Source organism: Ambystoma mexicanum, chromosome 13, assembly GCF_040938575.1.
Source record: "Ambystoma mexicanum isolate Mex_15411 chromosome 13, UKY_AmexF1_1, whole genome shotgun sequence".
NCBI classification, from domain to species: Eukaryota; Metazoa; Chordata; class Amphibia; order Caudata; family Ambystomatidae; genus Ambystoma; species Ambystoma mexicanum.
The window spans coordinates 627,280,339-627,293,384 of NC_090938.1; the positions used below are offsets into that span (position 1 = coordinate 627,280,339).

General features: G+C 46.5%; 1 protein-coding gene across 1 annotated transcript in view; it reads left to right on the top strand.

The window, feature by feature from the left end:
- The first annotated feature begins 5,707 nt into the window (after positions 1 to 5,707).
- Positions 5,708 to 13,046, top strand: part of LOC138520474 (keratin, type I cytoskeletal 47 kDa-like) — a 41,453-nt gene continuing 34,114 nt past the window's right edge. Inside the window, exons 1-3 of the mRNA XM_069632845.1 lie at positions 5,708 to 6,310; positions 10,960 to 11,042; positions 12,505 to 12,661. Coding sequence (XP_069488946.1) covers positions 5,708 to 6,310; positions 10,960 to 11,042; positions 12,505 to 12,661 — 843 coding nt within the window. The remainder of the gene's footprint in view (positions 6,311 to 10,959; positions 11,043 to 12,504; positions 12,662 to 13,046) is intronic.

Genomic DNA, 13,046 nt, shown 5'->3' on the forward strand with positions numbered 1-13,046 from the left:
TATGTAAATTTTTCCGTCCCTGTTTTTCTTGGAAAAGCGGTTTGAGGCGAATAACACATAGAAATGGATGTTTACTATAATGCAAGCCGCACACATGTTCTCAATCCTGTGCTACCTTGAAGAGTTAATGTGCAGCGTTGGTTGCCTTTAGTCAGCAAAATTCTACATCTGGCATGTAGACCTCTAATCAGACAAGACATCAAATGTGCAAGTGCACACCACACACCCGTCGCCATATGTAGAGGATCCTGAGACTAGAACTGCCAACAAGCAGGCAGTGACTGGTGAAAATGGAAACGAATTAGGACAATAGAACAACACGTTTTTATTTTTCAATTGAAAGTTTGTCATCAGACAAATGTTCAATGCTACAATTAATAGGGACTAATACCACCTACCACCACTTGGAATCCAGCTGTAACATCACCAGACCAAGTGGCATTAAAATTAATTCTGTTTTGGTGGTATCTCAACGGATATACTGCCGAGATACCGCCAAACTTGTAATTTGGCCCATTGTTATCGCTATCTGGGGATAGGTTTGATTGGGGTACTAAAATCAGGGTGAACAAGTAGAGTTGCTAGCCACTAACCAGGCATAACAAGTCTCTTGTCACCAGACGTCTCCACATGCATCATTTCTTACTCGCCACATGTCAAATTTCAATAGCAAACTGCAATTTCACGTTTTGTGACCTGTTTAAATATTACATTTTTGCAGAAACACGAAAGAAAGCAAACACATTTCAGTGGAGGTGTAACTCTAGAAAGCGGGTTCATCAGTGATGTGGGCTGAGGAATAGCATAGGAAGGTTCTTTCGTGAAGGAGCGATACATGCATGCATCCAACAACATTCCACCAGGAGCAGAGGGGCCAGAATCAGTAGAACATATTGAACATACTTGGAATGGCAGTGATGTAAAACGATAAACAAGCAACCAACATAGCATAACATTGTGGTTCCTCTGCCTCTGATCCTACCTATATCAGTATTCGTTGGCATTCCTATGTCCTTTTCACCCACAGAGCTTTAAGTCATTCATACAATAGTGAAACGAGGTATAGAAGCAACCAAGGAAACATGAGCACGAAGATCGACAAAGAACAGCAAGAAAAGTGTAAGACCAAAGGCGGCACTTAAAATGTCTCTGATCAATATGGGTGTGTCAGCAAAGGTGACAAGCATTGGCAAATCCAATAGTTTGGGCGTTTGTAGTTTATTGTGTTTTACATTTAGCATGGAGATAAAGAATGAGGCATGACAGCATAGAGAGAAAGAAACGACAGAGTGGGAGGGAATAAAGGGCAGCACCTGGGGAAGAAAGGGAGCGAGAAAAGCAATGTGGGGGAAGGAATAAGAAACACATGGCAACACGAGGAACCATAAAAATAACCAAACAAATAAAAGGTAGTCCAGCAACAGTAAACAAGATCATTGCACAACATTTGAAGGAATGATTGACAGCACAAATGCGGGAAGGATGGACAAGGCAAAGCGTGGGCTGAACCATACCACAAGGGGGCAGCTGATCAGTAGTGCAAAGTTGGGCTGAGCGCTAGTGCTAAGGGGGAGGGAGTGACAGCTCAAGGGGGAGGAACAAAAGCACAAGGGGGAAGAAGGGACGGAGCAAACGGAAAAGCAGAAGGTAAAAGCTGAAGCAAGTGTTGAGGGAAGGTCGGAGGATGGAATGAGATGGTGACAGTAATATTAGTTGCTGGGAGAGAGGTGGAGATGAATAAGAGATCCACAGAGTTAACCCCTGGGTGGGTAGGTAGGTTGTGGATATACTGGAGAGCATGGTCACTGAGAAAAGACTGAAGGTCAGATTTCTGAGAAATGGTTGGAGAGGGAAGGTTAAAGTCACCTAAGAGAATGAGGTGATGTTTAGTGGAAAGAGAATCAAGGATTTGCCCAAGATCATCAAAGAATGGTCCAGTAGGACGAGGACGTTGATGGATGGAGATGATGTGAACAGAGTGAGGCAGAGCACTAGTAGAGATGGTGAACTCAAAAGAGGTGGGAGAGGACGTGGCATTGGAGGTTTGTGAGGCATAGAGGGAAATGATAGGCTTCAGATCTGAGAGTGAATCGAGGAGAGTGAAAGAAGGAGAGTTTGGAGTTGTATAGGGCCGTCGGAGTGGCAGTGTCAGATGGAGAAATCCAGGTTTCAGTGATAGCAATAAGGTGCAGGGGAGGAGAGCTGGAGTGAACGTAGTTATTTTGGACGTTGGATGCCACGGTGCCAAATCCAACTCCTTCATCATACATTTGCCATTTATGTGCTGAATAATGTCCATCAACCTAAAAGAATTCTGGACAAGTCCCACTAGCTATTGACACAATGCACAAGGGCACTGTTAAGTCTTTGTGGATGTGAAGGTAAAGATTCTGGATTCAAGGCAAAGGATGTCTGGCCTCTGGCCCATGGGGTATTTCTGTGACCATACAGCCATGGCATGCAAACCTCTGGAGTTTGCAGACCAAAATGCACCATCAGCTGGAAGACAATATGGCAACTTTCAGGATTCAAAGATTCCTGCAGCTTTGAATGTGCATGTGAATAACAGTCTAGCAGCTTTCTGTGATACATGTATTTAAAATCCCACTGGCATTATGAACATTGTTTAATATTGTACATATGTATATGGGCCGCCTGACCTTATCTGCATGAAAAGATATTTGTCAGCGAAAGTGTGATAATAATCAGGAAGACTGATTGGCGCAAAACAGTGGCTGGCAGCAGGGAGGTTTCATTGGAAATAATAAGATTGTACTGAAATTTAAATTGATGTTTACAATGTTCTATCATCCCCGGTGGCGATGCCTTTCCAAAATACAAATGATGTGGTAGGTGCGTATAAATGTTACCTGCATGTTGCCAATGGAATACATTGTGGTGTGAACAGACAGAAAGTGATGTTTTAATTAAGGATTTGGTGGTTTTAACATAAACACATTTGCTTAATTTGCCATTAACTGATTGATCCTAAAAGAGGCAGCAAACAGTGCCAAAACAGCCCCTCGTGCACCACCTGTCCTGGGCATAATGCAGAAAGGCCGCAAGTCCTATCAAGTTACACATTCACACGTCATCTAGGTGTGAAGGGGGGCTTCCAGAGGTTGAGCTAAGCTAATACGAGAACATTGGAGCTGGTATAGCAGGCGGTGGACAGGGCAAAGGGTTACTAAAGTTAGCCAGGGCCCTTGGTTTTCTAGGAGGCGAGAAATGGGAAGTCCTGGGGCATGAAACAGGCAGTTCTGAGGTAGGCTGGGGGCTGAGGCACAGGGTGCATACTTTCCATCACGTTGGACTGCCCAACATTCTAACCATCAGCCAAATAGCACGTCCACCAGAAGCAAAGCATGCTCAAAGATGCTGCAAAGGATAGAGTATAGACAGAGAGGGGCCGGAGGTTAATGTAGTTGGCCCCACCACAGTGACATTAACATCTGTATATGCCCACCCAGATTTTGGGGGCCCTTGCCTGCTCTGGTCCTACCCTGTCTACGCCTCTGCGTATACTCTCAGAATCAAATGCACTTTTGGACCTTGCAGGGCGGGCTTGGAGACTATAAACCCCATAAGAGGAAATGTACTAAAAAGGGGATGGTCTGTATAATTATAATTGTTCTTGTTTTGCTTCCAAGTCAAACGCGCTGCCCCTGAGCCATATTCACTCTATTGGTTACTTGGTTTGAGTTTTGAGGACTTAGAGCCTCATTCTACACAAGTGAAGGCCAGAGAATCAAGAAGGGAAGCCCCCTTTTCCTTGACATCCCTGAAGAACAGAAGAAACACTTTCTGCGAGAAAGAAGGATCTTGCCTGCTGCAGAGGAGCAGAGACTCAGGACAGACAGTACGCACAGGGAAAGAAAGAGTGCATCTGAGGTGCCTCAGAAGACTTGACCCAAGGGGGAAGGGGACTAGGAAAGAGCTCCAGCTCGAGAGGTTCTTGGAATATGATCTGCCTGCATCGTCAAGCCAAGAAGTGCTACTTCTCGCTACTAGAAGAATGTTGAGTCAAAAGGACCTACTCTGCCCCCTTCTTCCTCCTCTCGCACCCGCACTTCCCAATGCTACTGACTGCCTCCAGGGTCTTCATGGACAGCTTTGCACCAACAAACCACCCATCGGGCCAATCAAGCCAACAGCTCCATGAACATGGGGGCTGAGGCAGAATTCTGTGGATCTGACTCGCAGACCTCGGGCAACCTGACTGTATCCTGCTTTGCACCAACGCGCCTCCAGTCCGATCTGTCAAACTGGCATCTCCAAGCCATTTTCGCTGTTAGCAAAACCATCAAGCTCCCCAAACAGCCCCTCTAATAAACACTCAAGATGTAGCCAAGTACCATCAACATAACGCGGTTAGACTGCGCTACATTTTGAACCTTTATGAAACATACAAAAGGCCTATTTAATGGCGTTGCGCCACTAAGTCTCAATCATTTGAGTAAATTGACTAGATGACAGTCTCTGGCATACAGGGTGCCCTGGTCACAATACCTTACATTTCCCCCTAGTGAATGAGTAAATCCCTTGACGTCACCTGGACACAAAGAACGCCTTCTAAAGGCAATTGTGTTTTTGTTTTTGTCTCATTAACAGTCCATGCTTGACATTCCGTATGCACTGCAAGTCCCTGCAAATCCAGGGTGATTATTGCAATATTCAGTATTTATGTACTGAGGTGATATTTTACAGCAACATTCCTTCAACGTTGTACTTACTGCGCTGTGCCTGTTTGGACCCTTCCGCCCTCTGCTACCTAAGCTGAAGGATGCACACTAAGTATTTTTGTCTATTTAACTTTTATTATTGAAACACCTGTCAGTCAAGTTGTGATACAAATGTGGACATAGTGCATAGAAGCTTTTGTGGCCCTCCCTCCTATACATCTTCTTGCCTGAATAAGATTTAATCACAGCATTTTCACGTATTTGGCAAAATAAGCAGGCATTTGATGGGTTCCATCAAAGAGTGTTTTTTGGGATGAAGATAGAAAATGGTAATTTTGAAGTCCTGGCAAACTGTTGCTCCCCGCTCTCACCATGAATCGATCGGGGCAACCAGTATCTTTCTTATGACATCACTTCCCGTGACATCACTTCTAGCTCGTTTAGTGGTCGTGCTACGAATCCCATATCCCCACAGACAGCACCTGGGTAAATGGAGAAGTTGGCACCCATGTTATGCGCCAATCTGCTGACTGAGAGCCACCACGGGAGGCAGTCGCCCGGGCTCCGCCATTCCAGCAAACAGTGTCTGCGGTCATGTGTAAGTGCCTGAACGTGGCCGGTGTGGATGGAAGCAGCAACCAACGCACGAGTGTGTGAAGATCCGGAGCAGAAGCCAAGAGACATTAAATTGTTGCTGTTAAAGCTCTTCCCTCAAAACGGGAGAAGTGTAATCTTCTGAAAAGTATTCTGCACCCCGCCTGTCTCCCGCCCCAACATCACAAACAGACTCAGCCCAACAGCACATATGGGAAAAAAAAAAACAGGGCTGCTTAATAATTGCTATAATTGATCATCTAATAGGCAAGAGATAATAAGTTGGCAAAGGCTTTGTGCCCATATGAGAAACAGCGTGCAGTTTGTTGACACACCCTCTCCCATTTGTATATAAGGAAGACGCGTTTCCACAGCACACAGTCACCTCCTCTGCTGCCTTCCTAGATCAGGTGCACCTGTGCTAAGACAACATGTCATTCCGTAGCTTTAAGGGAGCCTCCTCCAGTGGGTTTGCAGTTAAGCAAGGTGGTGGTGGTGGAGGGTACGGTGGTGGAGGCCACGGGCACGGTGGTGGTGGAGGATACGGTGTTGGAGGGCACGGTGGTGGAGTGCAGGCTGGTGGAAGCTTTAATGGAGGATCCTTTGGGAGATTTAGTGGTGGATCTGCTGCTGGTGATGGCATGCCTGCATGGGTCCAAGGGGGAGGCTTTGAGGGTGGTGCCTTTGGGGTCCATGACAGTGGCTTTGCTGTTGGTGCCGGTGGTGGTTTTGGTGCTGAAGGTGGTTTTGGTGGTGGCTTTGGAGGTGGCCATGGTGGTGGTTTTGGAGGTGGACATGGTGGTGGGGCTGGCGGCGATAACCTTCTCACCGGCAGCGAGAAAGAGACCATGCAGAACCTCAATGACCGCTTGGCCACCTACATGGACAACGTCAATGCTCTGGAGAATGCCAATGCTGAGCTTGAGCGTAAAATCAGAGAGTGGTATGACAAGCACAAGCCCGGGGGCTCGACTGGAGAAGCTGCTCAAGACTACAGCAAGTATTACCAACAAATTGCAGATCTTCAAGCTAAGGTAAAGCAATATTTCAAATGCCATTAACTGTAACTTTACCTTTTTCCCTAATGTGGGTATGCATGTAGCTGTGATGGTATGGGACTTACAAAGCAAGTCTAGCTGGGTGACACCAGAGTGCTATACATAGGTGATGCACCCAGGGTGGCTACAGGTAGGGTGTGGGTGAAGCAGAGGAGCTGGAATGTGCAGGGGGTGCAGGGGAAGGAGCAAGAGGGCAGGAGTAGGGTTTAGTGGAGTGATCAGTGACTGGGGTGATGTTCTCTGAAAGGTAGGCTGTTAGGTTTAAGTGTGGAAAGGGGGAATCCTGCCTGATCAGCATTGTTAACTTGTTCCAAAGACGAGGCAGGAGAGAGCAGCAGGAGGGGGGCATTTTCTTTTCCCACTCAGTGACTTTCATTTTGCTTCTGCCCTCTCTCTCCCTGTGCACTTCTTTTTCTCACGGGTGCTTTTTTGCCACCATGTGACCTTGTTCTCCTTCCTACAACGCGTGCATATGAAGCCTGCAACATCCTCCTTCTCGTTTGTTCTTTATTTCCTTCCTCCACTTCCCTGGGTCTCTGTCTTTCGATTGTAGCCTCTTGATTTGCAACCCTCATTATCGTACACTAATCATCTCCAAAATGTTGACACCAACCACACCTGCAAGCAGCCATGCATTCCCAGACACCAGTGTCTCGCTACTTCGGGGTACAACCCTCCTAGGCCAGAGGCTCTCTAGCAGTATTTCTAGGTCATGGATGTGTTCATGCCTGTTGGCACATCTCCCAGTATAATGTGTACCGCAGTCTCATCTGCAAACCACCGGCAAGGCACTAAGCGCCTGATGCATGGAACTTCTAGCCTGCTGCAAAGTCCCTTTGCACTGTGCAAATGTTTCATGAATGATGCCCTAAGAAACATGTTACTCTCTTCCCTTATTGGCAGCATCAACTCAGGTGCCACTTGGTCACCCTGCTACCTTATAAATACACATGACCTGGTACCCCAACTCTGCCCTCTCGGGGATCACACATCACTTGTCCACCCTAAAGTGCTTCCCTTCTTTGCAGGGAACCGTGTCTACACTCATCCCTAGAAAATAAGGAGAGGCAGATAAAAGAGGGCAGGCAAATGACATGTATTGCCAAAGATGTCAGCAAAGTTGATGATGCAAACAATGCGTTACTTAATGGAATGATATGATATAATATTTGTATCGCGCTCGTGCACAAGTGTTTCAGAGTGCGGCAAGGGAGGGGAACAGGGGAGAACCTTCCCAAAAAAGTCGGATGGAGTAGGTCAGGCTCCCATCCACATATCTGTGTTTAAAACATGACTCCAAGGGTCATATTGCAGAACATTTGCACTAATGTAAGTGCACAATTGCATGGTGTTATCACTAGGTTTGCCCTGGTGCAAAGATTTATGTGTTTCCACTAGGACCATTTTTTTTCGGGTGCTTATACCATGGCAAACTACACTTCTCATGGTTCAATGGTTTTTTAACATGCCCCAGTGGTATTAGAAATAGTGCACACTTTACCCATGTGCCAACACAGTGGCAATGTGCACCTGCACCAGTGCAACGTGTCTGTAATCTGGCCCCAGTCGTGGAGGCTCAGAGGTATTCTTAAAGAAACGGAGGCCTTCTTATTTTGCCTGGACGTTTCCCAGAGATCTTCCCGCCACCCTCTGTGGCCATATTGGGATGTCTACACATTTCCTGCCTGATTTCTCTCTCATTTTGATCTGATCCTTCACCAACAGACAGCAGCAGAATCCCACCTGTCTTTTTTATTCCAGCAATTTATGGCCATCTGATTTGTCAAACAAGTTGTTTCGCCCCAAAAATACAAGAATGGAAGTATTGTGACTTCTAAAAACATGCAATAACGTCCTAAGGTATTGGCTTGGTAGGTTAGTTCATCCTCCAAAAATTGAACCACAGCACTAGTTACAAACAAAAAATCAGGTCACAAATGGTGCATATCTTTCTAGACCCTGATGAAGGTGAAACTGTGACACTGAGGCAACATGCCCCGAGGTGGCGGGTTAACCCTGTAGGTAACGACCTACTGCCCAAATTAAGGGACCGAGCACAGCGAAGAGAGCAGCGCTGGGTGGAGGGTGGGTGCAGAGAGCACTCGGGTTGCTCCGAAGACAGGCTTGCATTGGTAGGTACAGCCAAGGTTCGGAGCAACCTGATTGGGTCTTGCACTTGCTGAGGGTGCTAATGAAGAATATCTCTATGGTCACGTGGCTCATTTCACACCGTCTCATTTTCCATTCAAAGGAGTTTGATTAACACTGACACTCTACAACCTGTAAAAAGTCACTTCATCTCTGGTCAAATATCTGTTTGCAGTAAAAATAAATATGAACACAATTGCTTGAGAATAAACATACTACAAATACTCGGCTCTCCTCAAAGTAAGACCCCAGGGCACCAGGTGCTATGCAAACCAAAACGTGCACTCAAGCATTTCCTGCTCAGTGGCACCAGGCCAGCACTAACAGCACAGACTTTTGCTTCGCAGAATGTTTTGCCATTTCCTTTGAAATGTCATAATCTCCAATTTCAGGAACACCTACATTGCTGCTCCCAAAAGAAATACTACACAATAGAGCCCCGGGCTGCTGAGCTACTAAGTCTGGGCAATTGTTCAGGGAGCAGCTTCAAGCTCCCAAAACTTAAATAGGACGTGATCAAGTGAAAACTCAGGAAAAGAGGGTTCTGTTAAATGTAGGGTGGATGGCCAGGATATTTGTCAAAACAACCTGAGAGGGTAATTCCTTACTTTTAATCAATATGTTGGTGAATGCAGTAGGGGGATGTCAAATGAGTGGCAAAAGAGACCTGCACCACTTTCAGCTGCTTCGCTCTGACGGCCATCACAATCCAAAGGGGGTTTTAATTAAATGACTATTCACACAAGCCTTTACCTCCCAAACTCACGCATTAAAACTATTTCCATCTGTACAGGAGCAGATCTAATTGGTAATCTTCTAAAGCCGACGGTATGTGTTAAGTTATGTTAAAGGTTCTTGTAGCGCGCACTGTCACCACCTGGGTGGTCCCTTGGCGCTCTGTCGGCTCTGTAAAGCGAGAGTGCTATGGGGTGTAAGTTAGCAGGACTGAGCGGGAGAAAAGAGCAAGGGAGCTGTGATGTGCTTTTGGCAGTTTCCGATCAGTTTACACCGATGGCTGAGCACAGGTGTCATTTTCGGTTGGCAGTCGGCATGTGCTGTTGTGCGTGACTATGTGTGGTTTGTTTAATTGTTATGGTGATATATAATGAAACAACCCACGTGCTCGGCACACGGTGCCCCATCTCCAAGTACAGATGATACTCAAAATGATTCCATAACAACAGGACTTCCTAAAAGAAGGCACTTTATCTTCTCCCAGACTGTCTTGCCCTGTACATGTAACCGCATTCTAAAGCGCCCAGATACCTCTGGGTCAGGCACGCTATATAAATAAAATAAACAAACAAACAAGAAAGGCTGACTAGTGCCACGAGAAATGAGTAGCACTTTTTTTACCTTGGCTAGCACTTTGTGACCTTGACTAGAAATGTGTGACATGCCTAGCACTTTGCATTCAGGCTGACAAATCGACGTCCTACTAGGGATGTGCCGGATTTTTTCGTTTTGGCTATTAGGTAAAGCTTAAGCGCCACCTATTATCCAAAAGCATTGCTTTATAGTACAACTAGAAGGAATATTATATATGATGAGCAGCACACACTTGTGGAGGTTTGATAATGTACACACCCATTGAATTCCCTTGGCCAGGCTAATCATTATGGCCATTCCCACCTACTAACCGACCCCCCCCCATTCAATACCCATCCTCCTAGGATCTCTCTGAGATGGATTTATCAGGCAGTAACATCAAACGCTGTGCCCTAAATTCCTACCGTTATTTCAAAGCAACCTCCAGAGATTGAACGGTCTAATTGCAACTATAAATGTGCTACTACTGTAATAATATTCTCTTACCCACGTGTTCTGTCAGCTACTTGGTTTATAAGCCTTCTGTAGATCCTATAACTGAAATCATGTTCACAATAAGCATTGGCAAAGCCAGCTGATGTGCCCTGTGTATAGATATTAGACAGGCATTTGCCAGGCACAGCTTTCAGATGCCCAGGTGCTCACATTATTTTGCAGCAGTTACCATCACATGGGCAGCAGTGCCTAAATGGCTATCCCATGCCTACACCAAACCCCAAACTGTTGGCTTTTCCAATGCTTGTTTTGTGTTATCCTTCACTGAAATGGTCCAGCGTAGGCTGTAGACTTCCTCCACAACTCAGCACACACAGAGTTGGTTGACTGTTGAGACACTTAGAAGGTAAAAGCACATTGAGGCAATGCAGCTCCATGTAATTAGGGGGTAAGCTGGGGCCAGGCTACAGAAACTTTGCACCGGTGCAAGTGCAAAGTTGCACGGTATTAGCACTACGGCAAAGTTTGCCCTGTTGCTAAAAACGTGTTGCCCTATTGCTAATGCTGTGCACCTTTGCACTTGCACTGGTGCAAAGCTTCTTCACTCCGGGCCCTGGTGTGCATTCCATGTCATCTGCAGTGGAAATTCTATGAAACAGAAACATGCATACAAGAAACCTTGTACTCACTCTGCTTGCAACTTGTGTTTACAGATTATCGCTGCTGAAATCGCGAATGCAAGCGTCATTCTGATGGTCGACAATGCCAGCCTGGCATGCGATGACTTTAAGCTCAAGTGAGTAAGCACCACACGCCAACAGTGGCGCGTCCTGATGCACCACCAGTTTAAAAAAGCCCAGGAAAAATATCTGTAATAAGGCAATGCCCCCACCTGACACACAAGCCAGAAGACCCACGTCTAATATGGGTGCTCACTCGCTCGCTGGCGGCCATCTTAGAACAGGAGCTATGGATTTTTGGTGCCAGCTGCAAGACTCTCACTGTAAGGATAGTTACACGATGGGCGAGATGCTTCAATGTGGGGCTACTATAGATACATGAATGTGCATTATCGTGCCTAAAGTCCATAAATAAAAAGATAAGTGGAACATTTAGTAGAGTTTAAGCCAACGTGACATCAGCAGAGCAGAATGTATTGGGGGTGCCTTTCTAACATGGCCACTTCTAAAGAGCGCCCACGTGACCTGTTGGAATATGCCATTACAGTACATCAAAAAATAGGTGCAGTTTGGCATTGAAGGGGTGAGCATATTTAGTGTTTTAGCGCTTCAAAGGAAAAGGAAAAAGCCAACTATCACAAATGGATATCTGTTGTGGAGGTGGTGGAGATGTGCTGGGAGGCCTCTGCACCCTGGGCAGGGCTGGACTGGCCTGTAAGGAACTCTGGAGATGTGCTGGTAGCCCTCTGCACCCTGGGCAGGGCTGGACTGGCCTGTAAGGAACTCTGGAGATGTGCTGGTAGCCCTCTGCGCCCTGGGCAGGGCTGGACTGGCCTATAAGGAACTCTGGAGATGTGCTGGTAGGCCTCTGCACCCTGGGCAGGGCTGGACTGGCCTATAAGGAACTCTGGAGGTGTGCTGGTAGCCCTCTGCACCCTGGGCAGGGCTGGACTGGCCTGTAAGGAACTCTGGAGATGTGCTGGTAGCCCTCTGCACCCTGGGCCTCCTTTATGTGGTAACCTATTTTATTTCCAAACGTTCTCATAGGAAAAGGGTTGGGCTTTCTGAAAATGCACAATATGGTGTCACTTTGACAATTATTTCCTGGGCCTCTTTCGGTTCCTGGTCACACGAGGGGAAATAGAGCAAGAGTTCAGTGAAAGCCTGTAAGACTGTAGCCCTGTGCACACATTATTTGCACACGTTATTCGCACACATTATATATGTGGCCCCTTATATTTGACCAGCAAAGTGCAGTTTTTTTCCAAAACTCCAGAGACCTGCAAGGCAAGACCAGTTTCAATTTGAATTTGGGAACAACACAAGCAAACAAGAGTTAAGGAGCACGTGGCGTTCAGAAGTAAGTGCCTGTACGTTACCACCCTCTGTGCCAATCTGAGGTTCTGTACCTTAAATCTCCTTTCTGAATGAAACCTCCTTGCCGCCAATCATGGCTGTGACACCGGGGACTTTAGGCCCAATAGGCTTCTCAGCGCTAGTTAGATGGGTTTCAGTCAGGAGCTAAGAAAGTGGGATAATCGCCTTGACCTGTCAGTGTTTTTCTTGACATGTTCCCAGGTATGAGAACGAGCAGAAACTACGCCAGAGCTTGGAGGCAGATATCAACGGCCTGCGCAGAGTCCACGACGACCTGACCCTGTGCAATTCTGACCTGGAGACCCAGGCGGAGAGCCTGAGGGAGGAGCTGGCCGCCCTCAAGAAGAACCACGAGGAGGTATGTGCGTCATTTCCTGGTGGCCTTAAGATTGTCCACGGTGCGAGTCACTGCACATATTTTTGACTCAATGAATGACATGGTTGGATGTCTTCAAGACTGCCTCTTCTATCAGGGTATATGGATCAGGGACACACGCTTTGGAATGCTGCTTGCTACCTTATCAATTCCGCGCACCTCAATTCTATACACGTCTGCTACTTTGTCACTATCCACCATGACCAGAAATCAATACAGGCCCATTTTGCAGATGGCCATACCCTTCTGGGGCCTTCTTGGTAATTTCAGAACCCAGAATGTAGGCTTCTGAGACGATTCACGAAATGGACAAACCATCACGAGGCATTTTACAAAACTGATCACAAATCAGTTTTACCCTGAAAAG